This window comes from Talpa occidentalis, unplaced genomic scaffold (assembly GCF_014898055.3).
Source record: "Talpa occidentalis isolate TD23 unplaced genomic scaffold, MPIMG_talOcc4v2.1 talOcc4.7, whole genome shotgun sequence".
In the NCBI taxonomy this organism is placed as follows: domain Eukaryota; kingdom Metazoa; phylum Chordata; class Mammalia; order Eulipotyphla; family Talpidae; genus Talpa; species Talpa occidentalis.
In genome coordinates, this window is record NW_023605083.1 from 80,760,516 (window position 1) to 80,787,175 (window position 26,660).

At 54.7% G+C, this 26,660-nt stretch overlaps 2 protein-coding genes across 2 annotated transcripts in view; one reads left to right on the forward strand and one right to left on the reverse strand.

The window, feature by feature from the left end:
* MYO1D (myosin ID) overlaps positions 1-19,943 on the forward strand; it is a 342,372-nt gene extending 322,429 nt beyond the window's left edge. Inside the window, exon 22 of the mRNA XM_037494454.2 lies at positions 17,622-19,943. Coding sequence (XP_037350351.2) covers positions 17,622-17,778 — 157 coding nt within the window. The 3' untranslated portion in view covers positions 17,779-19,943. The remainder of the gene's footprint in view (positions 1-17,621) is intronic.
* A 1,170-nt stretch (positions 19,944-21,113) lies between these two features.
* CDK5R1 (cyclin dependent kinase 5 regulatory subunit 1) lies at positions 21,114-24,978 on the reverse strand. The gene is made up of 2 exons (XM_037494229.2): positions 23,396-24,978; positions 21,114-22,921 (listed from the first exon to the last, which is right to left on the reverse strand). The coding sequence occupies exon 1, from the start codon at positions 24,896-24,898 to the stop codon at positions 23,975-23,977; it is 924 nt and encodes a 307-aa protein (XP_037350126.1). The 5' UTR covers positions 24,899-24,978; the 3' UTR covers positions 21,114-22,921; positions 23,396-23,974.
* Between the last annotated feature and the right edge of the window lie 1,682 nt (positions 24,979-26,660).

Sequence of the window (26,660 nt, forward strand, 5' to 3'; positions counted from 1 at the left end):
TCACCCCCTAATATATGAATTTACTATATTCACACACAGCGGTGTCTGAAGCACGAGCCAATCAGTGGTTGTTGGTAGGGAGAGAAATGGAATGGAGCAGAAGGAAAACATACTTACCCTGTGGATACCCTGGTACTTGTGACTATGAAATCATGTGAACTTAGTATCTTCTTAAAATAAAGTGTGATACTAAAATTGAGTATTTCCTCAAGAAAGTTCCCAGTTACCCCAAGATAAGACTAGATTAGCTCTCCCGCCGTGTGACTCCACAGCATTCCACGTGTAAGTCCACGCCACACGTTAAGCTCCATGAGAGCGTGAGCAAGACCATATACACCACGCCAAGGGCCACAGAGATGAGAATAAGTGGACAAGAAAGAGTGTTGTCTGGGGGTGTGCCAGGGCGGCAGGGTACCACGTCCACAGTTCTTCTCTGAACTGGGGGGCCAGAGCTGGACCCCTCCTCTACAAAGTGCCTCCATAAAGTTGCTCCGAATAGTTCTTATATAACTATTCCCTCTGGTATGTTTTTGAAATACATCCTAGTACAAAAATTGATTAACCAGTTGTTTGTAAGGGGAACCCTGTCTTTTGCCAAGCGGTTGCTGGGAAGCTGATTGGCACATTACTGAGGAGAAGCTGGGCCGGGCCTCCTCCGGGTTCCCAGGGGAGGGGAGGGACCTGACGCAGTGCAGGGCGCTGCTGCTCGGGAATCCACCCCAGCCCAAACGCTCTAGTGTCCCGGGGCCACGCACAGGCGGACTGAATCTAGGAGTGGGACCTGACCGACGTTAGGGCCACGGTTTCCAGAGGCTTCTCAGATCATTCCACTGTGCCAGTCAAGGCCAAGAATCTTTGCCCTGTGGACTCCCAGAAGCGGGAGACAAGAAGTGGAAACACTTGTGCTCATCCAACCGGGGATCAGACTTCAGCTACCAAGCCTATGCCGGTACACTTGCCCTGGACAAAGACAATTTGCTTCAGTGCACTTCAGTACTGCTCATAGAACTCTCTGCTCTAAAAAGCCTGTGGGTCCCCTCCTATGATAGTCATTTAAAACAAACATCTAACTGTCTAATCAGGACACGAACCATTTTTCAGATTTGCTCAGGCAGCCATGACCTAAATATTACTCAGGGTGTCTGACTTCCAGCCCCAGAGGAAGAGTGTATTTGGTTTGATTGTGTTCATGCTAATGAAGTTGAGCCAGTCATTCAAGGCCCCTATCGGGATGGCCGAATCATTTGATGCCATGAATTAGTTCTTTAGACAGAAAGCAGTGGTATAGTGTCATTACTGAATTATTCACTTTTCAATAGAATCACTTATACATTCACTCCATCTAGTTTGTTATGCCATTGTTAATTGAGATGAAATGAGCAGAACCTAGAGGAGTTGACGAAAGTAGCCCAAGCCATTATACCAGCCAAGTATAGAGTAAGTCTTTGGAAAATGTGGCTAACTCATTTAGCAACAGATTGTTCTGCTCTCCCAGGTAACTCTGCGGGCAGTAAATAGGACCTATATTAGAAGCCCCTGCAGCCATAAACACACACAGCAGGGAAATCTGCCTTAACTGCCCACCAAGATATTAGATGCGATTGACTTTCTATTAGAACTGTCAGCACTCAAGGTCAAGTCAAATCTGGCAGGGAACCACGTGGGGACTTCACTTTGATATTTCTTAAGAAACTGGGGGCACTGAAGTGTAGGGTACTTTGGGCTCTTAACTCAAGCTAGTGAACCGGGAGAGTGGGAACTCTTGGTGGCGGGCAGGCAGGGACAGCACAGATGTGGCTGGGAGAGCCCACACTCTCATTTCCAGCCAGCAAGCTCCAGCCTGGGTCCGAACAAGCCATTTCTGGGAACTTAAAATAAGAACTAAGAGACCAGGCAAATGGACTTGAGCGCCCATGAGGCCTTTGATGTGTCCACCAGCAGCCACTTGGAGAGTGGTTTCTGTGATGTGGGATTCCTGAGAGAGAAGGACTGGACCACCGCCACTGGCTCCTCTCTCATTAAAGGGCCAGAAATAGTTGCCCCATCCCAGGAAAAAGGAAATAAGGCTGCATGGAATGTTTCATCTGTTGGGATATTGTTCTGCACTGCCTGACAAGATTACTGAGTCCTCTGTTCTGTAGCAGTGGCATTGAGTAAGAGTCTGGAAATTGATGCATTATGTACTCGCTTAAAATAGCAAATGCAGAATAGAAAAAGCAGAGCTGCTGAGAAGCTCGCAGAACATATTGATCGAAAGGCCTGCTTTGCCTCTGCTGTTACCAGCATGAAAAGGTGTTTCGGAGCAGGGGGCAGATTTTCCATCAAAAGCATCCGTGTGGTAAAATCATCTTTACCGAAATGAAATAAGGGTATATTTTTTAGCTAACTACTAAGCGCCAATCCTTCTGTTCTCAAACAGGTGGTAGAAAGTGGGCAATTTGTTTCTTTTCATCTCAGTGTTCTGGCGTTGGCTTATGAGCTGGTTGCTTCTGTTTTAACCTCTTTGAATTCCCCCTCAGAACAGAAATTTCCAGTTATTTGCTGCCTAAGCAAATATTCTTCACTGTGGGTTACAGTTGCCTGGTTGGGCGATAAGGTTTAGTGAGAGTGAAGGTGAAAATGCATAATAAGAACTGTGTCATTATCACCTAAGAAGAAAGCTTCATCTTTTATCAGTGGGATTTTAAAAGACCCCAAAATAAGGTAAAAGTGCCTTCTGGATATCTACCTTACAGGAGACACGCTGCAAGCATGAAGGTGGTTTTCCCAGCACGAGGCTCCCCCCCTGTGCATCCAGGTGTGCTGACCTCTGCCATTTCCTCAAATATGGGAAACCCCACTGCATAATTTGTGGTAGTGGGGGACTGCGTTCAGGCTCTCCACTGGCGGGGAGAAAAAGTACCTTCCAGAACCCGCATGTCTTTTCGCCAACACAGTCCTAGGAGCTAGCAGAGTTGTTTCCTGGGCTGTCCGTGGTCAAGCAAAGAGGGCTGGAGGCGCAGGCCAAGCATCCTGTTAGCCCTTGAATCACTCGTCCAACCAGCTTTCTAAACATAAAAGTGCTTTAATTAAAGCACTTTTAATCCATTCACAAAGGCTAAATGGGCCCTGTACTGGGTGCCAGGCCTTGCTCTAGCCTCTGTGCATACATGGTCTCCTCTAAATATCACCAAAACCCTTTGGAAGAGAAAGCATTATCGCAGTTCAGGAAACTGAGCTTCAAAGGATTACGTAATCACCTAATCCCCACCTTGGGGTTCAAACCCTAGACTAGCTGATTCCAAACTGCATGGTCTCTCCACCATGCTCTATTGTCTCCTCTCTCAATTAAGCAGCATTCCTAGAAATACACAGAACCTGGAAGTCCCCAGTCCCCATCTCTTTCCTGCTGCTGCCGCCAGCTGGAATGTCTGATTCTCGGGTGTGTAAGAGCCAAAGTTCCAAAGGACTGGTTCGTATCCGGGAGAAATCCCTTTCTCCGGGCTCAGCCAGTAGCTTGATATGCTTACAGCCCCTGGCTGGGCCCCTGAACTAACATCCAGTGAACCATCATCTCCTGATTCTCCAGGGAGGAGGACTGGTTTCCAAATTCCCAGACGTCACCCCAGTTTTAGAGAATGTGACCTTCCATTGGCAAAGCAAAGATTAGCTCTACCTTCCCTCCTTTTCCCTTGTATTCCCTTCTTGGAATACCGCTTCAAAAGTTTGGAAGTTTTCAGCTCAAGATTGCTGGGAAGCATGGCGGGGAAAGTGTCAAAAACAAAGGAATGACATTGAATAAAGAGAAGTGCTAAGGAGCGTGGGCTGGAGGGGAGGCGCGGGGTGCGCCGGTGCGGGACGCTGCCACACTTGCCTTTTCAACAAAATCTCTCCAGTTTCGTGCTTCTTTGCTTAGCGTAGCGCAGCAGCACACTGCTGCTGTCAATACTGATTTGATCATGGCATTTGCTTACAAAACAGGTTTTGCGAAACGATTTGGATATATGATAGACCTGACAGCATCACGTGTTTCCTTTAAGGCAGGGAATGAGTCATGTGCTTGAGCCTGACAATGTGCAGTGGAACCCTTTGGATCCTTCTCCGGAGGGCGTCCAGCTCCACATTGTCTAAAGCCAGGCTCATCCGCTCTCCTTCTCCATCACCCACGCTGAAACACAGCGACGTGTCTGCAGACTGGCCCCTTTTGCCACCTACAGTCAGTCACCGAGATCTTACTAGGAAGCATCTTAAACTTGACCTGTCTCTGCGCTCTTATCACCGCCCTTCTTCCTTTATTTACAGTTTCTTAACTGGCCTTCCTGTCTGCAGTTCTCCTGTCTGTCTATTTCCACATCCCCCGCTTCCTCTATGTCAATTTCCTATACCCGCTCTTTTGTTCAACACCTACCTATGCCAGACGCTCTTTCAGGCATCGGGCTATGGGCAGGTCCCACAGCCAGGGTTCACCTTCGGCGGGGGCGAGCCACAGGCCAGAGCAAACCAGCCAAGAATCAAAGGAGTCCGTTTCAGAGAGGGCTGAGTGCCCTGGAGAAAACAAAATATCCAAAGTATTATGTACTCAAGGATCCTTAGGGGTGTCCCCACTGCACCCAAAACTAAGCCCAGACTCCTTGCCTGCCATCTACCCCACCCCCCACCCCCCACCCCGTCTGTTCAACTGGCCTCTCTCCCACCTCACTCTCCCAGACTTGAGTCCCATACGCCGGGCCCACGCTTGCCGCTCCCTGCTCGTTCTCTAATCTCCCTTTTAGGTCAACTTGGTGAGCCCAAGTCCTCTGGCTCCTAGGGGTGCCCCTCCACAGGGCTATGGAGACCGCTGTGGTCTGGGGAGGCCCAGGTGGGTCGCAGGGAGGAAGGGAAAGGGCAGTGAGAAGGGGGCTCGTGTGAGCTGTCCTCCCAGCACTCAGCCCCGGTCAGTGCCGCTGCTTCCCTCCAGGTCTGGGGGCATGGTGTGAAGAAGAGAAGTCAGGTCTTGTTGGGGACCCAGGTGCTGAGAGCCCAGCTGATCCAGCTTATTGGAATGACGTGTCCGCATGTCAAAGGCACCGTCTGGGGCCTCCCTAGTGGCGCAAGGGGTTGAGACGCAAACTACGGTCGCTATCCGCAGCCACTGCAGCACGAGTTCGATCCCCAGGCAGGGAGCTACCCACATGGTGCAGCAGACCTCTCCTGTCTCTCCTGCTGCTCCCCTCAGCAGTGTATTTCGGTCCATCTGCCTGTTCTATTCCCCACTTTGTCTCTGGTGAATCCTCTCACTGCCCCCCCACACACACACATCTGGCCTGTACCCCAGTTATTGTATGCATAAATAAATAAATCTAAAAAAAAAAACAAAAACACAGGCACAGGCTGCACCGAGAGCCTGAGGACTGCAGTGGCTCCGCGTGCTGGACTCAGGGCACCTCCCTCCACTCTGTGCTTTTTCCCACCCCTTAGGCCTTCAATGGTGCTGAGGCCCATGAGTCTGCCTCCCTGACCAGATGGTGAGCTCCTTGAGAATGGAGGTTGTTTTATTATTTCTCTTGCATCCCAGAGCCTTAGACTCAGATGTTTGATATAGAATGTTTCAAGACAACACCAGGGAATTCCTGAGCTCGTGGCAAAATTTCTTCTTCTTAGTTCCCAGCCCTGTTCAAAAATACCACCCTATAATGCTAAGCAAAATAAGTCAGAAGGAGAAAGACAAATACCGGGTGGCCTCACTTGATGTGTGCAAGACAGAGAAACATAGCAAAGGGTCAGTCAAACCAAACCAATAATAAGCTCAACATCTGACTGAGGCAACCAAAGGGGAAGGGTCATGGGTGGGAGTGGGGGCGGGTGGGCCCAGTGGGACAGGGTGGATGATTGTTGGGGCCCTGTAGGCAGACAGGGTGTGAAAGTACATATTTGTAGAGGTTTGACGCTATCACCCCCGGAGCAGATACATAGCTGTAAGCCTATCGGTGCTTTACCTCAATCAACATAATTTAGGAGGAAATACCATCTTATAACCTGAACCCAGTGGAAATAGTATTTTTGCATTCTTTTAATGATTTGAGTTCTATTTTATAGGATGCCAGTCTGTTTTGGGGAGAGGTTCACAACCTTAGATGCTCAGGCCTCGGCTGACAGGGCCTGGATCCCGTTAGCGCCTGTGTAGAGCGACCCACAGCCCCACACAAATATAAGCTCAGATGCTTCTCGATAACAGTGTGTTGATAAGCAAATAGAGACTGGTGTTCCTGACAAACCACTAAAAATCATCTGTTCAGAGGCAGGTGTAGGTTCTGGTTCATGCTCAAGCCAGTCTTATTTAGCACCTTCATTAATGATGTGACTAGAAAATAAACACCCTTGTTTACAGATGGTGCTAACTTTGGAGGTGTTGTTAACAACACGTCGAGCCAGGAGAAGTAGAAATGTAAGCAGGAAACAGGAAAGGGGTTAGAAAAGGAAAAAAGAAATTCAACACAGCAGAGGGCGACCATCTCTCAAACCTATTTTTAAGACAGCCACTAGGACCCTGAGGTGAGGAGGGACGGAGAGAGGGAGAGAGAGACACGGGGGACAGAAGGGAAGGGCTCCCCTGTCAGAAGACCTGAAGGCTCGGTGCCCTCTGTTAGAGATGATGGACCGTGGCCAGCGTGGCCCGCTGAGGGGTCCCCAGGCCCCAGTCTGTGAGGCAGCTCTGTTCACAGCTGCTGCTCCATTTGTTTTGTGGCTGGGTTTCTGTTTGGTTTGGTGTTGTTTCGTATTGTGGCTTCTGTTTTTTTTGTTCATTCCTCGTACTTAAGGAAGCCACGGCCATGGTTTTGTTCTCTTCATTTGGTTTTGAAAGGTTTCATTATCCCTGGCATAAAGTATTAATTTGGCTATTTTGGGAGGGACAGAGGAATGCAGCCTCTAAAAAGTTCAGATTCCAAATATATAAAGCAAAATGGAGCATTCTCGCAGCTCTGTCTCTGATGTTGGTGAACGAGAAACAGATCTGAGGCTGAGTGGCAACCCCTGGGCCTGTCAAGGTGAGCTCAGCGGCCGCCTGCAGCCTCCAGAGGCCAAGCCGGGTCCACCATGCCGGGAGGGCTGCCAAGGCTCAGAGAATAGGAACCTCCGATTGGCAAAAACAAAGCAGAAGTCTCCACAGGGGAGCAGGCCTCCTCAGGGACCCCAAATGGAAAGTCAGGACCGCAGTGTGCATTGGCACATAAGCAAAACAGCGCGCCAATTCAGGGCGGCACTCAGAGCACCCCTTCCCTGAACCAGACATGCCAAGAAACATCAATGTCATCTTCTGGCCAAGGAGCAGGTGCCCCAGGAGATAAACCCACAAGGGTGACGCAGAGTGAGGGGCGGGGGCACTGTGCATCAGACACCCGGGCTTCAGCGTCCTTACAGCCGATTCCAGGTGCTTTCTTTCTAATCGGATTCAAAAGCACCAAGTATTAGAGAAGCGCATGCTGCAGAGGGGAGCCCCACACTGAAGGGGGACGACGCATTCAGTGCAGGGACTGGATGGATGGGGTATGAGAGGTGTCCCCCGCGACAGCCTCCCAGGGCCAGTCCTCACCTCACTGCTTTGTGGCTGTGAAAAACTACTTGGCCTTTCCCAGCTTCTGCTTCCTCCTCTGCAGTGTGGGTACCACAAGGCTTTGGTGAGCATGAAACAATCCAAGCCTCTTTGCAGCTGTCTGGGGCACCTGGCAAGCAGCAGCAGCCAGAACCAGCAGTGCCCACTGCAAATACCTGGTCATGCGCTGGTGTAGGCTATTCCTGCGAGGTTCACAGAGAACCAGTGTGTGCTCATCTCCGCTCACCTCAAAAAAAAAAAAAAAAAAAAAAAAAGACGTACACTGAATAATTCCTGAAACTTCTCTGGCCTCGCATGTTTCCAAATCCATCATTCTGCAGACTCACCATCCTACAAGTGTCATTTACCTGAGAATGTATTAGCAATGGGGAGGGAGCGCCTGATATGTAACAGTCTGAATTTACAAACCCAGGTAACAATTCATTCTGCAAAAGAATCCTTCAGTTTCCAAAAGGCATCCCTGGAGGCTCTTAATAGGCCTCAATCACACTCGACACACAAGCAGACCCTTGCACAGAGCTGAGTGCCCGAGGGCTCTGCGGCCCGAACCCACCTCCGGTGAGCCCCACGCAGGCTCCGGCCCGCTTACAGCAACCGCGCTCTCAGATGCCTGACGCTGGTGCAGGCCTCCTGGCGCAGCCTTCCTGGTGCAGCCTAGTGCCGAAGCGAGTCCAGCTGCGTTCTTGATCATGCCTTTATTTTTAAAAACCATTCTTTCTGAAGGCACACATGGAACTTCTGCTTTGGTTCCGAAACCACACTAGGGTCCCTCAATGCGGGGATGAAGCGCGCTCAGCTCTCCGCTGTGCTCAGGAGGGCACAGTGATGGGGAGAACAGCTGACCGTTGTGTCCTAGTGACCACTTTTGTGGCAGGATGCAGAGAGGTAAAGACCTGGGCGCTGGCCAGTTGCCAGGGTTCAGCTCCTGCCCACAGTGTGCGAGCCTGGCATGTACTTAGCCAGTCAGGGCCTTATTTCCCTCTTTTGAAAATGAAACTTAACCCTATGCTGGCATGAGGATTTCATGAATTGATATCTGGGAAGCACTTAATAATAAGTACTGTTTGCTTTTTTACTGTTCTTGTATTATTAGATTCTTCTTGTATTTGAGTTCTACTTTTAATTATTACGTTACAAAAGAGATGTCTGATGCTTAATGCTCAGGTATTTACTGAACTTCCTCTTATGGTCTAGACCTGTTCTGTGTATACTTTAAAATAACAAGTATAGGGGCCTCCATGGTGGCGCAGGGGTAAGTCTCAGTTCTGTTAAGCTATCACCAGCCACTGCAGCAGGAGTTCGATCCCCAGCCAGGGAGCTACCCACATGGCACAGCAGACCTCTCCTGTCTCACCCACTGCTCCCCTCAGCAGTGTATTTCAGTCAATCTGCCTGTTCTGCTTCCCACTCTGTCTCTGGTGAATCCTCTCACCCCCTGCACCTCTGGCCTATACCCTAGTTCTTCTAAGCAAAAATAAAATATTTTAAAAATAAATAAAATGACATGTATGCTCTAAAGTTGAATAGTGAACGCACTTGAGCTTGTCAGTATGATTATCTGTGTCCTTTAAATGTTATTTTCTGCTGATCTGCATTTTTTTAAAAAACACGTTAAGGTCATTTACTAGGATTATGTGCCTATCCTGGTATCTTTGCCATCTCATGTTATCTCACACTCCTGCTAACTTTATTTTCTGAAAGTACCTTCCCCGTGATAAAGCAGCCATCCGATGAGCTTTCTCCCAAGCAGTGCTTTTTGCCAGCTTCATATTTGCCTAGCATAGCTTGGTCCAGTCTTTTTTTACTTTTGCATTTCGATAAAATTGGAGGGCTCCCTTCTAGCAGGGGCTCGCACAGCTGGGTTTACACACCCACACGCGCGTGTTTCTGTCCCGCGTCCCCTCGGCCCCCTCCCACGCACTCCTTTGAAAGCCACGCAGTTCAGCCCAGCGCTCTCATCCACGCGGTGCTTGTCTTAAGGACGTCTGCAGACAAGGCCTTTGGACCTCCACAGGGGCCACCACCTGACTTTCCCGCTATTACCCAGAATTTTAGTTTGTTTGAAGCCCCAAACTAGTCATTCTTATTTTTCACAGCAAATGCTTATTTGATTTACCTGTGATTTTGCCTGTTTCATTTGCTCCCCGATGCCTCTCACATACCACTCTGTTCCTCTGGAGTTGGGCTCTTCCCTGATGACACGCCCTTTGAGGGCCCCAACTCCCTGTGTTTGAGAGAGGTTTTGCTCGGCCCTCCAGCCCAGATGACTGGTCAGGTGTGGCATTTAGGTTGATGGTTATTTTCCTGAAGCCATTTGAAGAATCTGTGTTTTCATTATTTCCTCATGTTTGCTGAGAAGGCCTACTCTTCTTCGGGAAGTAACATGTCTTTTTTTGTCCGGCTGCTCCGAGGGTTTTCTTGTAGCCTTTGGTGACTTGCAGTAGATTGACTTTCCAGGAGGTTCGGAGAGGGGAAGAGCTTGAAGTCTCTGTTCTTTTTTTTTTTTTTTTTAAGATCTACCCATCTATGCATACAAGAAGAGCTGGGGTACAGGCCAGAGATGCGGGGGTTGAAAGAATTCACCAGAGACAGAGTAGGGAACAGAACAGGCAGACTGACTGAAATACACTGCTGAAGGGAGCAGCGGGCAAGTCAGGAGAGGTCTGCTGGGCCATGTGGGTTCTCCCTGGCCGGGAATCGAACTCGTGCTGCAGAGGCTGCAGATAGCTTCACAGTATGGTGCTTAACCCCTTGCGCCACCAGGGAGGCCCCTTGAAGTCTCTGTTCTTTTACTGAAAAACTGTTGGTTTGATTCCCCACAACCCTTCACCACCCGAAAGGCAGACTCCTTCCAGGGACCTGTGCATAGAGTGGTCACCTGCAAGGCCCGGGACCTCACAGCACTTCACTCCTAGGCCCTCGCAGGTGACCCAGCTGGCACTTTCCTGGGTTGGCATCCATTTGACCTCCCCTCCCATGCTAGCCTCATAGCCCTGTCTTCCTATTGACACCCGGAGATTAGCCTTTCTTTCCTGCAGCCTCCTCTTTGATCTTAAACATGCTTTCTGTGGAATTTTATTCACATTTCTAAAGACTCACAGACAGTCAGGGAAGCTTGTCAGCTCCGCTTATGCTGTGGGCCCAGCACATGCATGCAGAGCGGTGCAGAGAACAGAGGGCAGAGCACCCAGAGCAGCCTGGGGGTGGGGTGGGGGTGGGAGGGCTTCTCAGAACCTCTGGGCAGCGACTGAAGGAGTTTTAGCAGAGAGTGACAGGATGTTTTTTCTCCTTTAAAAGAAGTCTATCCAGTGTGGAGGATGTGTTGAAGCAATGTGTGCAGCAAACTGAAGGCAGAGGGATGGGTTATGAGGCCACACCAGTAACCAGGAAAAAGACTCTGGGCTCCAGCGATGGCTGCGGGCAGAGGTGGCGAAAGTGAAATGAATAGAACGTGGTGGCTCCACGTGGGCGGTGAAGGGAGGCGGGGAGGCGGGCTGAACCGGGCTGTGTGACAGGGGAGATGTTGACACCTTGCTGGCTGTGGCGGGCTTGGCAGAGGAAGGAAGCAGTTTGGGGGAAGGGGCCAAGAGTATGAGCTCAGTGTTGGACACATGAAGACTCAGCTGTCTGCGGAACATTCGGGGACTTTGTCTCATCGCTGGCTGAGAACATGGGCACAGACCTCATGCTCGGAGAGGGGACACTGGCTGGGAGATGGACACTGAAGCCACAGGCATGGTGTTGCTGCCGTGGGCAAATGTATGACACGAAAAGGAGTGAAGATCAACCAGTGTTGAGGAGGCGAGAAGACAGAGCACTGCTCCTGCCGGATGCCGCTTCTGCAGGTGTCAGTCAGATGTCACCTGCTCTGAAAGCCCGCCCAGCCCCTGAGGTCAAGTGGCCCTCCCCTGTGCCCTGCAGGGTGTTCCTATCTGCCGCTCTCCCTTCGAGAAGGGGAGGCCCTTGAGCTCAGGTCTGTGTCCAACTCATTTTGCACACTTTCCCTCTAAATGAGGCCCAGCCCCCCACCCCAGTCAGGCTGGGACCAGCTGCCTGCCCAGAGCCTTCGGTGACAAGCAGTTTTACTTTCTAAACAAAAGTGGTGTCACCTCCCCCCACACCCCGCACCAGCAGCAAACCCGGAAGGACTCAGTGGACCAAGAGATGTGGCCCGCGGAGACTCCGTGTGCACTGGGCCTGGACCTGCTTTAGAAGTGACGGTGGTAAAAGCGTCCATTTGACCCAGACAAAAACAGAAGTAGCATTTCCTAAGGCCAGATTTGGAAAGAGCTACCCTCTGTGGTTTGACACGAGCCCAGCGACTTGCTTCTCCATGGAAGTGAAACACACAGTGGACAGATGCTGCACTGGACGCCGGTGGCCGCCATTGTCCCCGGTCAGAGCTTGAGCCCACGCACGCGTGTCCTGCACACAGAAGTGGCCTGTCCTCGTGACGTTGGGCTCTTGCATGAGACACTCGCTACATTTATCATTGCTTTGAAAAGCACCTATTTCCTACCTGCCTGTGCTTGGTGCAAGGCGCCCTTCCTCCCACCACATCCTGTGAGCAAGCCCGCCACAGAGCACCGCGGGGCAGCAGCCTCACGTCGCTGAACTTCACGCCCCCAGAGAACCATCCATCAAGCTGCGCGCGCGTCCTATTCTGGCTTCCTTTGAAGTGAGTTTATCAACGCTGCAGAAGGGCAGGCCGCTGAGAAGAGAAAGTGGCCCACTCGTTTCTTCACGTCCTCCTCTCTAGAGAGCAAGGCCTCCTGGTCACAGCTGACCGGGGGTCTGGACAGGAGGGACATTTGCTGGGCTGCCCCAGCCCCCTTCACGAGGGACCGGGGAACGTGTTTTCTCCTTGCATTGACTGGGCCTTGCCTTTACCCGTGGATTTCTCTCATGAGCAGAGGACAGGCGTCTAAATGAAAAATGAAGGAAAGTAATTTGATAAAGGCCATTTGCCTGCAGTGATGGCTTGGAACAGATGAAACAAGATGAAAGTCCCCGAATTCCACAGTTTGCTGAGCCATTAAATCCTGTAACAGAAGATGGGGAGAAAAAAGCCTCCCCCTTGCAGCCAGCCTCCACCGGCAGCTGTCATTTGGCTTGGCTCGCCATCAGAGGGAGTGCCTGCCTCCATCCAGAAAGCCTGCTTTCTTGTCTTTAAAAAACAAGGAAGATGCTCCAGCCCCGTGAAAATCTGCAGAGCGGTGAGGGTGCAAGCGGAGATGTCACTTGGCCCCACCCCACCCCCATAACCACTGTCTGCCGCGGGGCCCTGCTTCTGCTCTGGCTCCAGATTAAGCACCAGAAACCCCTCGCTGGACTTAAAGCCATTTTGGGTTCAACTTGAAACTGGGAGAGAAAACATGGTTTGAGAGCAAGTTCTTTTTAAGTTTTTTTTTTTTTTTTTTAATTTATACAAGAACAGAGTACAGGCCAGATACGTGGGAGGGTGAGAGGATTCACCAGAGACAGAGCGGAGCGGAACAGGCAGACTGATGAAGCACACTGCTGAGGGGAGAAACGGGCATGGCAGGAGAGGTCTGCGCACCATGTGGGAATCACCCTGGCCAGCCGGGATGGAACCCGCGCTGTAGTGGCTGCGGACAGCTTCACAGTGCGGCGCTCAACGGCCTGCACCACCAGGGAGGCCCCTTATTTTTTTCTTTAGAGCAGCCCTTTTTTAAATTATCATTGTTGCAGTAAAATACATGGAACATAAAACATGCCACTGGTCACTGATATCTTCATGGTGTTGTGCGACCATCGCTACTACCCAGTTCCAGAATGCTTGTGTCATGCAAAAGAAAATGAATGGAGCTCAAAAACACGTTGAGTGGAAGAAGCCAGCCACCAATGGAGGAGAGGAACGGGGTAGGGGTAGGGGACCTCCAAGGTCTGAAAATGGAGACCAGCCCCATGAAGCTTGCAGGATTTGGGTGCCCCAGAGGAGTAGATGGCAAGAAGGAATATTCAGAACAAGCATTCGTAGGTTTTATGAATTATGCAAAAAATGTGTAAAGAACATAAACTATTCGGTAATAATAACGTTCATGGGGCCTCCCTGGTGGCGCAGCGGTTGAGCGCTGGGTTGCGAAGCTGCCCGTGGCCTCTGAGGCGCCGGTTCGATCCCCGGCTGCTCCCCGGCCACCGGGTGAGGGTCCCACATGGCGCGCAGACCTCTCCTGTCGCCCGCTGCTCCCCTCAGCAGTGTACTTCGGTCCTTCTGCCTGCTCTGCTCCCTGCTCTGGTGAATTCTCTCACCCTCCCGCACTTCTGACTGTACCCAGTGCATGTATAAACAAAACAAACAAACAAACAAATAAAGAAAGAAAACATGCCTCTATAAAAAAAAATAAATAAATAACGTTCATGAAGCATCCTCTTGGTGGGGGGGGTCTTAGCATTGAAGACACTATTGAAACAATAGTGTATGTTCCCCACGTACAGTGGTTCACATCTTCAAAGGGCCCACGCGGATCTCTCGCCAGCCTGCAAGCTCCAGAGGGCAGGCAGCTTGCCAGGGTCGGGGGCAGACCCCTGCCCTGACTACAGTTTCGTTTTCAACATTTTCAGTGCCCAGCGCAGTGCCTGGCACGGAGTCAGTACACAGCACGGGAGGGCAGATGGCTGCATTGGTGGCTACGTGAAATTGTATGCCCTCACCTTCACTCATAAGGCGGGCAGAGAAACTATTATGCACACCTGACAGTGGCCCGAGACAGACTCACAGATGCTTGAGTGACTTGGTTGCGGTCACAGGGCTCGTCTACGCGTTTGGACCCTCCGCCCCAGGCCCCTGCTCTTGGATTCACACCTCACAGGAATCAGGAAAGCTCTCAAAGGGGCTTAGAAAAGCTGAGCAGAATTCGAAGGAGCAGTGTGAGGGAACCCCAGAGGAACACGCCCCGCCTTTGATAATGTTTCTGATTGATTCTAACTCACTTGAGGGGCATCACGGGGAGTGAGATAGATGCCAGGAGAGGGCCGGGCTGCAGAAAGGAGCTGAGAGGCAGCAAGCGCGCTCTGCACACTGGTGCTTCCTGCCAAGCTGGGCTCCTGCCATGGGCTGGGCCTGAGGCTGGGGTGCCAGGCCAGCACGGTGCCTGGGGAAGAGAGGCCAACCACCCATGTCCTCGATGCACATGGGGTCACTGGGGAGGGAGCTGTGCAGTGCACGACTGGCATGGGGAGGTGGCAAGGAGAGGAAGGGCCTGTAGCTGGTCTCCACCCATCATCAGAACCAGGGTGCCGCCTGCCTCTGCCTCTCAGAGAAGCTTCTTTTCAGTAGGGTGGTAGTCTTGTCAGAAGGGGCCAGCCTCACTGCCTACATCATCGTAATTCCTGGTGTATTATCTGCATGGGTCTCCCAGAGCCTGTTCTGCTCCCTGAGGAAAGGGCCCGCGCCTTTGGCATCATCTCCTGGGCATACTTCCTCCCCTCCCTCCCACCCCCCCAGTATTTACCCCATGGTGCTCACTGGGACATAGCAAGGCTGGCAGAGATGCTTTCAGTGGCCTAGTATGGGGAGAAGTGATCTGGAGCGGAGGGTGGTTCTCTGCTGATTTTTTGATCTTGACACCCCAAGGACTCTTTTCAAATCCTGGGGTGCCACTCCATAATAAATATTTGCTCCTCCTCACTACCCACGGATGCTAACACTGCACCAAGATGGTAGAGCAGACACTGGAGCCAAAGAGGGCGCAAGAGGAGGGGGCAGGGTGGGGAGGAAGGCTGAGCCCGGTGACTGGGGCCTACTGAAATGGCATGTCCCGACTGTACGAACATGAGGGTGGGGTGGGCTGTTGACACCTCATTCTTCTTACCCCATCAGCTTTTTCAGGCTGACTTCCATTAGGGGCCCCTTGAGAGCCCTTCTCTGAGGCTGTGAGTCTCAGGTGATTGAGAACCCACCACATGGGTACAAGTGTCTGGCCCCATGAGGACAGGAGGGCAGAGCCTGTCCCCAGAAGTGCCCTATGGGGAGGGCACAAGTCCACCAAGAGGCAAGAGTCAGGGGTCACCCCCTTCCCAGGAGTCTTCCATGGGATGTGCATGCAGGGAAGGACCTAGAGGCGGTGCCAGGTTGACGGGGAGGCAGGGAGACCCCACAAACTCTGGAGTTGGCAGGAGACAGTCAGGCTCCAGCGCATGTCCAGCAGCAGGCAGGGTGCACTGCCAGGGCTTTCCTGCTCCGGGGCGGCTGTCAGGCCAGGACGAGGGCCAGGGGGCCTCACAAGCAGACCCCAGCCACGGGCCGCACATCCACCCCACACAGCGGCCCGAGCTCCCACAGGATTGAAGAAGAACCTGAGTCATTGCCTCTGATGGGCTCTGCTATTTTTATGTCCAAGCCTCGTTATAAATAGCTGTCTCAGCCAAGGTTTTAGCTGCGGCTGCGGCGACATTAAGCATTAGATATCTGCTGTCCACAAGTGATAACCACAGGTCTTTTTCCATGTCCATTTTCTGTCACTACAACATGTTTAATGAGTAAGTAGGTAGAAAAGAGCCACAGAGCCCTGAAGAATGCTTCAGAGCATTTCACGAGCTGTGGGGCCTACCTCGGGGTGTGCCTACGGGGCCTCCTCAGGAGGTGAGGAGAATGTGTCAAAGATGATGTGTTCACAGCACAGTGGGGCCCAGGGAGCCACTGCATGCTCAGTCCTTTCTAGCCGTGCCTTGGCCTGAACGCTGCCCAGTGGGCCAGAACGGCTGGTGCCTGAGTGACTGGGACCCCAGGCCAGCTGGTGCCTCCAATGCGCCTCACACTTCCCTTGGCCCAGAGAAAGCACATCCTGGCTGGGCAGGAGCAGTGTGGGCACTTTGGCCTTCACTTGTTCAACACGAAGAGAACGTTAGTCCAGGCAGCCCATCAGAATATTCAAGGGTCCCAGCCTGTCCAAGTCCTGGACGCCTCCCTGAGAGCAGCAAAGGCGTCCACAGATCTGGGAAGCAGAACCAACCACCCTGACTGGAGGCTCCAAGTTGACAGGCCTTTCTCTTCCCACGCCCTGCTCAAAGACAGCCGACAAGGCACAAGCCAAGGTGCAGCGTGGGGCTGTGGCCAGCATGTGTGAGCAGAGGCAAGGCACCAGCCTATTGAAACAAGTGTCTCAGCTCCTAAAATAAGCAGAAGCTTCTAAAGGGTATTCAGTGTGGTGGGAGGAGCTGGAGGGCAGGGTTCTGCTTCTGCTCAGCAGGTACACACCGCCCCACGCACTCACCACTCGGGGCCTCCTCAGCATGGCTCCCACATGGAGCAGGAAGGCCTGGCTGAGCCTCCCACAGGAAGCAGGCGCCCTGCACAGGTCTTCAAGTGAATACGAAAGTGGACATGCGTCCATTGGCAGAGCAGCCTCAGTGCAAAGCCCCGCCATGCCCAGGCCCCAGAATGAGAGGAGCCTGCAACAGGCTTTGGGAAACTGGAGTCAGACCCATTTCTAGCAGCTGGACCCCACAACGGGCCAGAACCAGCCAGGACTCAAGATGACATTTTTCTGGTCAGGAAGCATGTTTGGGGAAGTATCTCCATTTATCTTGAGACAAAGCGCCTCCCAGGGCTCCCTGTTACAACCAAAGATGGTGATAGTCACAAACCAGGGCCCCACCCGCACACCCCAGGACAAGACCCCCACAGACACCTGAAGCTTCAGTGGGGCTTGGTCCTCAGCCTCGGGCTGCACATGCAGGGGCTTCCAGTCCCCCCAGTCGCCTGCCTCCAGTCCAGCTCAGCATGCCGGGTTCTCCGAAGGAGCCCACGCCAGCACCTCAGTCCCTCTGCTTTCTGATGGCTTTCTGTGGCCCAGCACCAGTCCTTCCTGCCCTCGTCCTCTCCTTGGGCTTCTCACACCTGCCTCTGAGGCCTTCTGTGCCCATGGTCCCCTCCCACCCCCCAGGCACCTGTGAAGAAATGTTGAATCCAGAATCTGACAGGTCACATCAGCTGGGCCCATGGTGGGCCCGGGTGTTGCCAGGGAAACACCCCATCTGGCCGTCTGCTAACGGCCTGTCTGGTCTTTTTCTTTTTCGGTTCTTCCAGTGAGAAGCGCCACCTTCAAGTCAACGTCACCAACCCTGTACAGTGCAGCCTGCACGGGAAGAAATGCACCGTCTCCGTGGAGACGAAACTGAACCAGCCAGAGCCTGACTTCACCAAGAACCGCTCGGGCTTCATCCTCAGCGTGCCCGGGAACTGAGCCGCGCCCGCGAGGCCTCGCCGGGAGCCAGAGGGCCGCGGAGCTGGAGCGCTGGCCCAGGTCAGGCTCAGCATCGCTGGTTCCACTAATTGCTGCATCCCTGCTACCGCCCACTAGAAAGCAGCTCGAGGGCCGTGCTGGGGGAGGAGCCCCTCTCTTCCTTCCATGAGGCCCCTTTCCCTCCCTGAGGGTTTCTTCTCACTTTTTGCCTTTGGTCTCCATCTTCCTCTGTCCTGACTTTTCAAGGTCCCCACTCAGCAAACCAAAGACCCCGTGCTCTGCCCCCGACCCCTGGGCTGACCTCCAGCCCACAGCTCACCTCGGGCACCTGGACGGCACCTTCCGTCAGGGAGGCCTCCTCCAACAGCCAGCTCAAGTCAGCGCGCCTCGACCCGGGGAGCAGCTGCCCGTCCTGCAAAGGATGGGGCGGGGGAGCCCGGGACACAGTTCACCCAACCAAAGATGTGCTTCCTAGGGTGGGGGCAGGGGCGGGGAGGGTTAGTAGAGATGAGCTGGGGATGTGGCTCTGAGTCCAGCCAACAGCCCCTTCCCCCCAGACTTGACCCCACCCCCACTTGCGACTCTGGAGCTTCTTTGAGCTCCTTGTGGGTCACCTTCCCCCTACCAGCCAAAGCCAGCAGGTGAGCAGGTTCACCTGTCAGGCCAGCCCCTCAACCCAAAACCAGTGGCCAGCAGAACAGCCACACCCAACCAGCAGTGCACCCCTGACAGAGCCTGCCCCGCTTGGGCCTCAGCCACCTCTGGGGGACACACGCAAGGACGCTCCAAGGACCGTCTTTCTTAACGGCGCAGCCGGTGCCCGTGGTGGTCTTACGCTTAGCTGTGCAGTTTGCAGGGGCGCCACTCAGATACCGTGTCTGCTGTGTCCACACTAGTACAGGGACACTAATAAGAAAATGGAGTTGCAGAGGTGAGGGGAGCACTCAGGGTTTTGGAAGTTTTCCCCTTCTAACACCTCGATTCATACTCACCTGGAGAACTAGGACTGCAGAGGCAAGGGGGGCACATAGGAATTTGGGGAAGCGGAGTGATAGAAAACCGAGCTCAGGGGTCCTGGCACTGCAGGCCAGGCCAGGACGCCCCCACCATAGGGCCCCAGGCTGCCAAGCACACAGACCTCATGCCAGGAGGGAACTGCTGTCTTGCCAGTTTCTGCCCAGCACAAAGCACATGTGCTTCAGGTGCCTTCCTGAGACCACCCTCTTGACCCTGGTGCCAGGAAGAGCCTTAAGAGAAGAAGAGACTCAGACCACTCCATGTGGTGGGGAGCTGAGGGGGAGCCCACGTCTCAGGAGCCTGGCAGGGTGTAAAAGAGGCAGGCACATAAGTTTTCTTCACTTTCTGCCACAGATGCTTCCACCCCCAACCCCCACCCTCCCATCCTGCTACCCTGACCTGCGGAACACACCAAGTGCCTGAACACAACTCCTGAGCCTCGCTCAGGGCCTGACCTGGTCGCCAGGCTGACCCCCAGGTGGACCCAGCAGGCTGGTCTCATGCTCACCCCTCACCCCTGCTTCCCAGGCCTTGCAGACATTTGCACCGTGGCAGTTTGCAACAGCGAATCACACTGGCATTCTACCCTTGGAAACCCATGCTCACTTCCAAAGCCGGGTGAACTGCCCGCGAGGCCCACAGGTGCCACCCGCCCCATGTAGCGACGCTCACAGTCTCGCCAATAGACGCTAGTTGGACCGTCTAACTGGAACATCACCTATCCTTTCCACTTACCTCCCCAGACTTGTTGCTTTATGCTAGACACATGCAAAAGTATGTTTAGACACCAAAACAGAACATGCCAAATGAGTGCCTTTCAGAGATGGGGGATGCTGTGGGCCCTCAGCCCCAGCACCAGGGCCTGCCAGCCGCAGGGCAGGGGGTCGGCTGTCAATAGCACTTGTCACAATGTCCTAAAAGAAGTCACAGAGTGTGGCGACTGAAGAAGGACCAGAAACTGAGGGTGTGATCACGGTAATGCTTCCAGGGTGCCGAGGGGAAAGCCGGAGGACACAGTGATTGTATGCAATGAAGTGTTTCTCTTGATTTAATTAAATGTAGTTTTATGGTTTGGTGCATATATTCCTATTTTCCATTAAATTAACTTTATTTCTAAAGCATATTTTGATTTACCATTCAGAGCAATAAAGCATTAAATCTTATTTTGAAAGGTGTTCTGCTTATCTGTAATGCAAACCGCACCTCTAATTGTGAGATGTTAGCTTGTAGAAGTCAACTGTTCCCAGAGCCTGGGCGCACACACTGTAAACTGGAAGATCATTTTCATGAGGCTTTTGAACAAAAATATTAAATGCTGATGCAGAAGCAAGCTGTGGGAAGGAAGATGAAGGGGAAAGGCAGTGCAGTTAAACCCAAACACTTTCTTCCACCATTTTGAGGCCTGCGCGCTGAATGGAGCAGCGCGTGGCTTTCATGTTTCCTGAAATCAAAGCGTGTATTTATAAAGACAGACGCGGGTCTGTGGCTGCAGCCTGGGGAGAGGTCTGAGCGAACAACGGCGGGCCAATCAGCCTCTCCCCAAGCTGGCTGGTTGGGGGGGCCGAAGGGGGGGGGGGCAGGAGAATGAGCAAGTGAAAGGAATCTGGATGGCAGGGTGGGGTGGGGGCTGCGCAAGAGGCAGGCAGGGCACCCCAGCACTCGGCCTGGCAGCCACGGGGTGCCATTGCTCACCAGTCAGTGAGGGGAGAGTGTGAGTGGCCCCGATGACAAGGCTGCGTTGCCCTGGTGCTCACAGAGCTGGAGCAATCACCATCCTAATGCCCGCAGGCAGCCCCGCACCACCCTGAGGCTCCAGCTAGCGGCAAGAGTAGGCACAGACCAGTGCCACCCACATGTCACGACTAGGGCCACAGCGGCTGCTGCCCTGAGAGCCCCCAGGACTAGACTTTCTCTCTTCTGGAAATCTGCGCAGAGCCAAGTGGCAGGGTTGGGGCGCATGGGCAAAGTCCACCCCTGCTGGCCTAGGAGCCTTGGGGCAGTGAGCGCTGAGCAGAGCCAGGCCCAGGACGCCTGGGGGAAGTAGCCTGAGAGCCAAGCCTCCACGCACAGGCCTACTCCACGCACTGCGGGACCTACTGTGCCCGGGCCTTGCTAGGCCGTCTGGGCCTGCAGTGCCAGGCTGCACCCATCCAAAGGCGCCTTTGGGGAGCAACTCCAGCCCCTGCCCAGCAGCTACACCAAGAGTTGACTTCACCTGTGCTTCTGCCTGAACCGCCTCGGTGTTATGAAAGCTTGACGCCCTCTCCCCCGCCCAGCCTCCTCCTCACTCCCAGCTCCCTTCCCCTCCCCCACGGCACGGATCCAATTATGCTCTGAGTGCAGGAATCATTTATAAAAGGGGCTCCCGGCTTGTTCCTGAATGACGTGCCCACAAAAAGAGGTCCATGTAATGGATGGTCAGTGCATTTTATTTAATCAGCACAGTACAAAAATAAATAAAAATAGGGAAAGGGAATTAAATTACAGCCAAACTGAGCTTCATGACCTTGTCAGATTATAAACCACACATACCTACAAACGCACTACACATACATACAAAATGAGACAGATATAAATTAATATTAACAATACCCACAATTTGGTCAAAGAATAGCTACAGAAGAAATTGCACTAAAAAACCAACATACACCGCACATGTGTAATTAGCAGTTTCAAATATACAGCTATGAATAATTCTGAGTGAAAAAAATGGCACATTTTCTTTTCATTGCAAGTTTAACAACTGTTGGAACAAAACTAAGTTCTAGTAACTGCATGGAAAGAATATATCAACCCTTCAGGTTTACAAGAAAAAGAGAAAAACCAAATCCTGAACTATATTCCTGTGACATGTTCTGTGCACGGGTGTAATTTTCACAGCCATCTGTTCTAAGATTATTTTTCTTAAGACACAAAATGCTCCTGGTTTGCATGCACAATATCACTGTAAAAGCAACAATTAAAGAATAAAGGGGTTTTTTTTGTAGGTTAGTTTTTTTTTTTTAATTGTTCTAGAAGTAGTCTTCATAGCAGCATGTCAAATGGGTTCATTGCTTGCACACTCATGGATATCAGTTGTTCCTTTACACAATACTGATGGCCAGTGCGAGGGGAGGGCGGAGATGCCACAGGCTTCACACTGAGGGGACTAAAGAGTTGCGTCCTTAGTTCCTGACCACTCCTGAAATCTGCACCTCCTCCAACAAATAAAAAAATAAATATGGATAGAGAAGGAAACACACAAAAGTGGAATCCTGTGGATGCAACTTAACCGCACGGTTTCAGGCCGAGTTCAGCCAGCCCAACGTGTGACCACAGACACGCGCCCTCCTCTGAGACGGCACCCGCACCTCCCTCTTCCACACCGAGGGGTCTGCTGCCCCCACGGCCTCCTACCTCAAGTCACATGTGGCGGCTGAGGTGACAAGCTTTGTGATAACCGCAGCCGAGAAGAGGCGCCGAGTAAGGTCTGTGCCAGCGGCCGTCGCTTCCTTCCAGGTCCTCGGGAGACTATCGGCCAGGCCCGGCCCCGGCTCCCGCGCCTCGCCCCAGGCCCAGCTGGGGCCAATGCTCTCCAGCAAACGGCAGGGCCTCTTCCCCTTATCTGGGAACAGCTGGGCCTCTCAAGCCGGAACCTCCATTTCACAGCTTTCTTTTTTATGTGAGTTTCAGTAGTGCTTGTGCTGAAATTGGTGGCCTCCTAGACCCTAATCCCGTGTAAAAGGACCCTCGGCCGCCCGCCCAGGCTCCCACACCAGCAAGCACCGGGGACTGGGACTGGAAGAGAGAATTCTCTGGAGCTTCTTCACATTGGTCTTTGTTCCCCAAAACCGAAGCTATGGGCCAGAGAGTAAGACTCATTCCCTTCTCCTGGTCTTCTCCCAAGGCCCAAGCCACCAATCTGGTAGAAGCAGAAAGAAAATGGATTAAGTATACATCAGTCACAAGGGTGAGGTGGAAACCCAAACCAGCAGCTGCAAATGATCAGTTGTAGCATCAGGCTTCCAGAGCAAGCAGGAGTTCCACTCCTGTCTTGTAATTGTCTTCAAAGATCCAGCTGTCTCCCTGGGCCTCGCGGGGCGAGGGGCAAGGCTTGGGCAAGGCTTCGTCTTCAGAAGAAACTCAACTGTTTGAAAACAGCTTTAAATGAGCAGGGGTGGGGGCGGGGGTACATCGTGACCACATCACCCTGCTCCCTGACGTCACCGCCCCCCTCCCCCGGCTCTGCAGGACAAATGTCATGTGCACCATCAAGAGCCTTGGCGCCGAGGTGGGCCCCCGCTCAGTCTCGGACGTGGCACCCTCCACCCGCCCAGAGGCAGGCTGTTGATAAAGGGCACCTGCAGCTGTTCTGGCCTTCCCCACGGGGTGACTAAGCTGCATTATTCAAATGACAAAATTCACCCAGGAAAGGAGCTGTCCCTGGCTTCACCCCACTCCTTCAGCTGAGACTCAAAATGAAAGAACTTAGTGAGTCAAACCAGCTCATGAACCTACACTTCCAACACAGCTGGTACGCGAGGGGCCAGGGGCCAGGGGGCGTGCTCCACCTCTCCGCTAAAGGAAAGCCCTTCTCCCTAGAAAAGAAAAAAGAGCAAACCAGGGTCGCGCATGGTCAAAGGACAGGACAGTCTTCGCACCAGCCCAGCTTCTCCTCCGCTGAAGAGGTTGTCCGAGGGCAGCGGCCATCTTGTCTGACAACCCCACGAGCAGCTCGGTCAGGGTGGCCGGCTCCAGGGCCCTCTGGGACAGCGGGCGACCCCAAAACGAGAGCCAGGAAAGGGTCTCCAACCAGAAACACCGATTCTTCCCCGGGTCAACAGACCAGAGGCCCCTCTCCAGCCCCCAAACAGACAGCGCCGGCAGCCTTGCCCGCCCTGGGTCCAGCAAGGGCACAGGTGGCAGGGGCAGGTCGGTCCTTGAACTCCCCAGAGTGAGAGGCCGCTGGCCAGGAGGGCTCTGCACACATCTTCTGGGTTTTGCGCAAGGTTCAGGTGGGAGTTCAAAAGTGCCCAGAATTCTTGGCAGGGCTAAAGAAAATCCCCAGAAGAGAAGGTGGGAAGGGAGAGGCCCTTGGCGGCTCTGCTAGACACATACTGTACACAAAATCTGATTGGTTTAATAATAAATTTTTAAAAAAATGAATGGAATCCTTGAGCCGCGGCGCAGGCTACAGGGCTCACCGATCCAGCCCTAGGAGGAGCCGTTTCTTGTCCTCCTGGCCACTCTCGTTCTTCAGGTCGGAGAACACCTGTGTGAAGTAGTGTGGGTCGGCGTTGATCTGCAGCATCTTGGAGCTCATGAGGTTGATGACGGAGAGGCAGCGGTCCCAAAAGGCCTCCTTGCAGCTCTCCACCAGGAAGGGCTTGAGCGGGTAGGAGATCTCGTTGCCCATGTAGGAGTAGGAGAGGTACAGGCAGGTGAGCAGGACCGCCTGGAGCTCGTGGTCCGAGCCCACCTCGGAGGAGATGACATCCCTGCAGAGCATGTAGAGGAAGACCACGTTGGCCGGCGTGATGAAGCCCTGGTCCTGCCAGCCCTGCAGCAGCAGAGAGCGGTCCACGCTGCGCAGCCAGAGCACAGGGTCCGTGGGGGACAGGTGCTTCAGGCGGTAGCACCGGCGGCAGAGAAACTCGCCCAGGCAGCGCAGCAGCTCACTGGTGGACGCCTGGACGATGACCCGCTTGGGCGTCCCCGCGGAGGTGACGGCGGGGTGCGGGACCTTCTTGACGGAGGAGGAGACCCCGGTCTGGGAGCCCGACAGCTGGCTGGCAGGGGGCGCGGGCGGCTGGGCCGGTGGGGGCTGGGCGAACGTGGACAGGTTGGCGCACGACAGCGACTTCTTCAGGTTCTCATTGTTGAGGTGCGTGATGTTGTTCTGATAGCTGCTGTTGGGCTGCACCTTCTTGGAATTCTTCTTCTTGGCCGACACGGCCACGATCCGCTTCCAGGGCAGCACGGAGATGATGGAGTGCCGCTTCAGGTTCTTGTCCTTGGCGTTCTTGCTGTTCTGCACGGCCGTGTAGTGGCCCACCGTGGCCGCGCCATCCTCAAACAGCGTGGCCTTGCGGTAGCTGGGGGACAGGGACAGCACCGTGCCCATGGTGCCGCTGCGCGCGCGGCGGGGGCCCGCGCCCCTGCGCGCCCAGCCTGCCGGCCGGAGCGGGAGGGCGGCTCACCGAGCCCGCGGCGGCCGGGGAGGCGGCGGGGCGCTCCGGGCACGCGTGCTGCCCCTTCGGATCTGCGTGGAAAACAAGATGGTTCTCAGCGCCAGGCGGGGCTCCGCGCCGCGCTCCTCCGCCCCGGCCTCCGCGGCCCCGGCCTCGGCCCCGCGCCCCGGCCGTGCCGGCTCCGCGGCCCCGCCCGCGCCCCCGCGCCGCAGCACCCCGCCCCGCCGCCGCACCCCGGGACCCCCGCCGCGCCCCCGGCCCGGCTCCCCGGGGGCCGCGAGGCGCAGGCTTACCCGCAGGCGGCGGCTCCCGCGCCCCGCGCCCTCCGCAATGCGCGCGCGGCTCAGCCCCGCGGTCCCGGCGCTCGGCGGGGCTCGCGCCTGGCGGCGGCGGCGGCTCCGGAGCTTCTGTCCAAGGTTCTGCAGGCGCCGGCCCCGCCCCCTACGGCCGCCCGCGCCGCCGCCGCGCTCGCGCTCCCGCCCCCCGCGCTCCTCGGCGAAGCCCCCGTCGGGGGCGCGCGCGCCCGGCCGCGGCCCGAGCGGCCCTGCCGTCCCCGGGGAGCCGGGCCTCGCCGCGCTCGGGGCGGCAGCGGAGCGGCGCGGGCGGGGACCAGCCGCGAGCCCCAGGCGCCTCTACGCGTCGCGCCCCATCTGGGCCCGGCCCGGCGGCCGCGGCGGGTACTCGCAGCGCCGGCCCCGCCCCGCCCCTCGGGGCCGCCCCTCCCGCTCGGCGCCCGCCCTGCGCCCTGCGCCGCCGCGCCCGCAGCCGCCGCCGCGGGAGAGTCCCGGACGCCCAGCGCCGCCGAGCTCGGGCCCGCGGGGCGCGGGGGGCGGGGCCGGCGCCGGGCCCGCCCCGCCCCGCCCAGACACGTGCGGCCTTTGTTCCGCCGCGGCCCCGCCCCGGCCGCCCCCGAAGCCGCTCGCGGAGCCCGGGGCCCGACCCGTCGCCCTTCGTGGACGCCCGCGCCCCCGCGGAAAGAAGCGAAGGACCTGCGGGAAGAGGGCCCCGCGGCCCGGGGAGCGGGAAGAAGGCGAGGGACGCGGCCTTTGCTGAAGCCCCCCGAGGGCCACGCGCGCCTTCCGCCCCGACCCGGCCTCCGTCCCGCGAGCCGGGCCTGCCCGCGGCCCGGGGGGTCTCAGAAACCCAGGCCAGAGCGGAGGCGGTTCTGGGCCATGCCACAGCGACTGGTTGCGCACCCCACACCTGGGACGGGGCCCCGAGGACCCGGGCACGGCTGCTGCCCACGAGATGGGGCCAACACTGAGTCCACTGCACATGTGACCCTGCGGAGAGCCTCTCCCAGAGTGTAACAAGCGGCGGCCCTTCCCGCCAGCCTCTGCTCTTCTGACTTGCATGTTTTTCATACTAAACGTGTAATTTGACGACTTGGTGCCAATAAAATAAAATTCTGAGTAAAAGTCTGGTTCTTATTAATAAGAACTGTTCCTCTCACAGATGAGAGAATTCAGATCCTTCACAAAACCCGGTTTCATTATTTTGTTTGGTTCCTGGAGATTCGGATTTGACCGCAAACCTGAGAAACAAGAGACAATCCAGATGATCACCTGGGGACTGGGGATGAAAAAGAAGCAATTCAGAGGCCACCCGCTCCCAAACTCCCAGACCTCTCCAGCACACTAGGCTGTCAACCTGTGCCGCTCTGTCTTACTGCCCTGAGCAGAACAGAAAATCTGG

What these genes read in the sequence shown, in the direction of transcription:
- CDK5R1 (XM_037494229.2), bottom strand. Translation starts at nt 24,898, where the DNA reads ATGGGCACGGTGCTGTCCCTGTCCCCCAGCTACCGCAAGGCCACGCTG.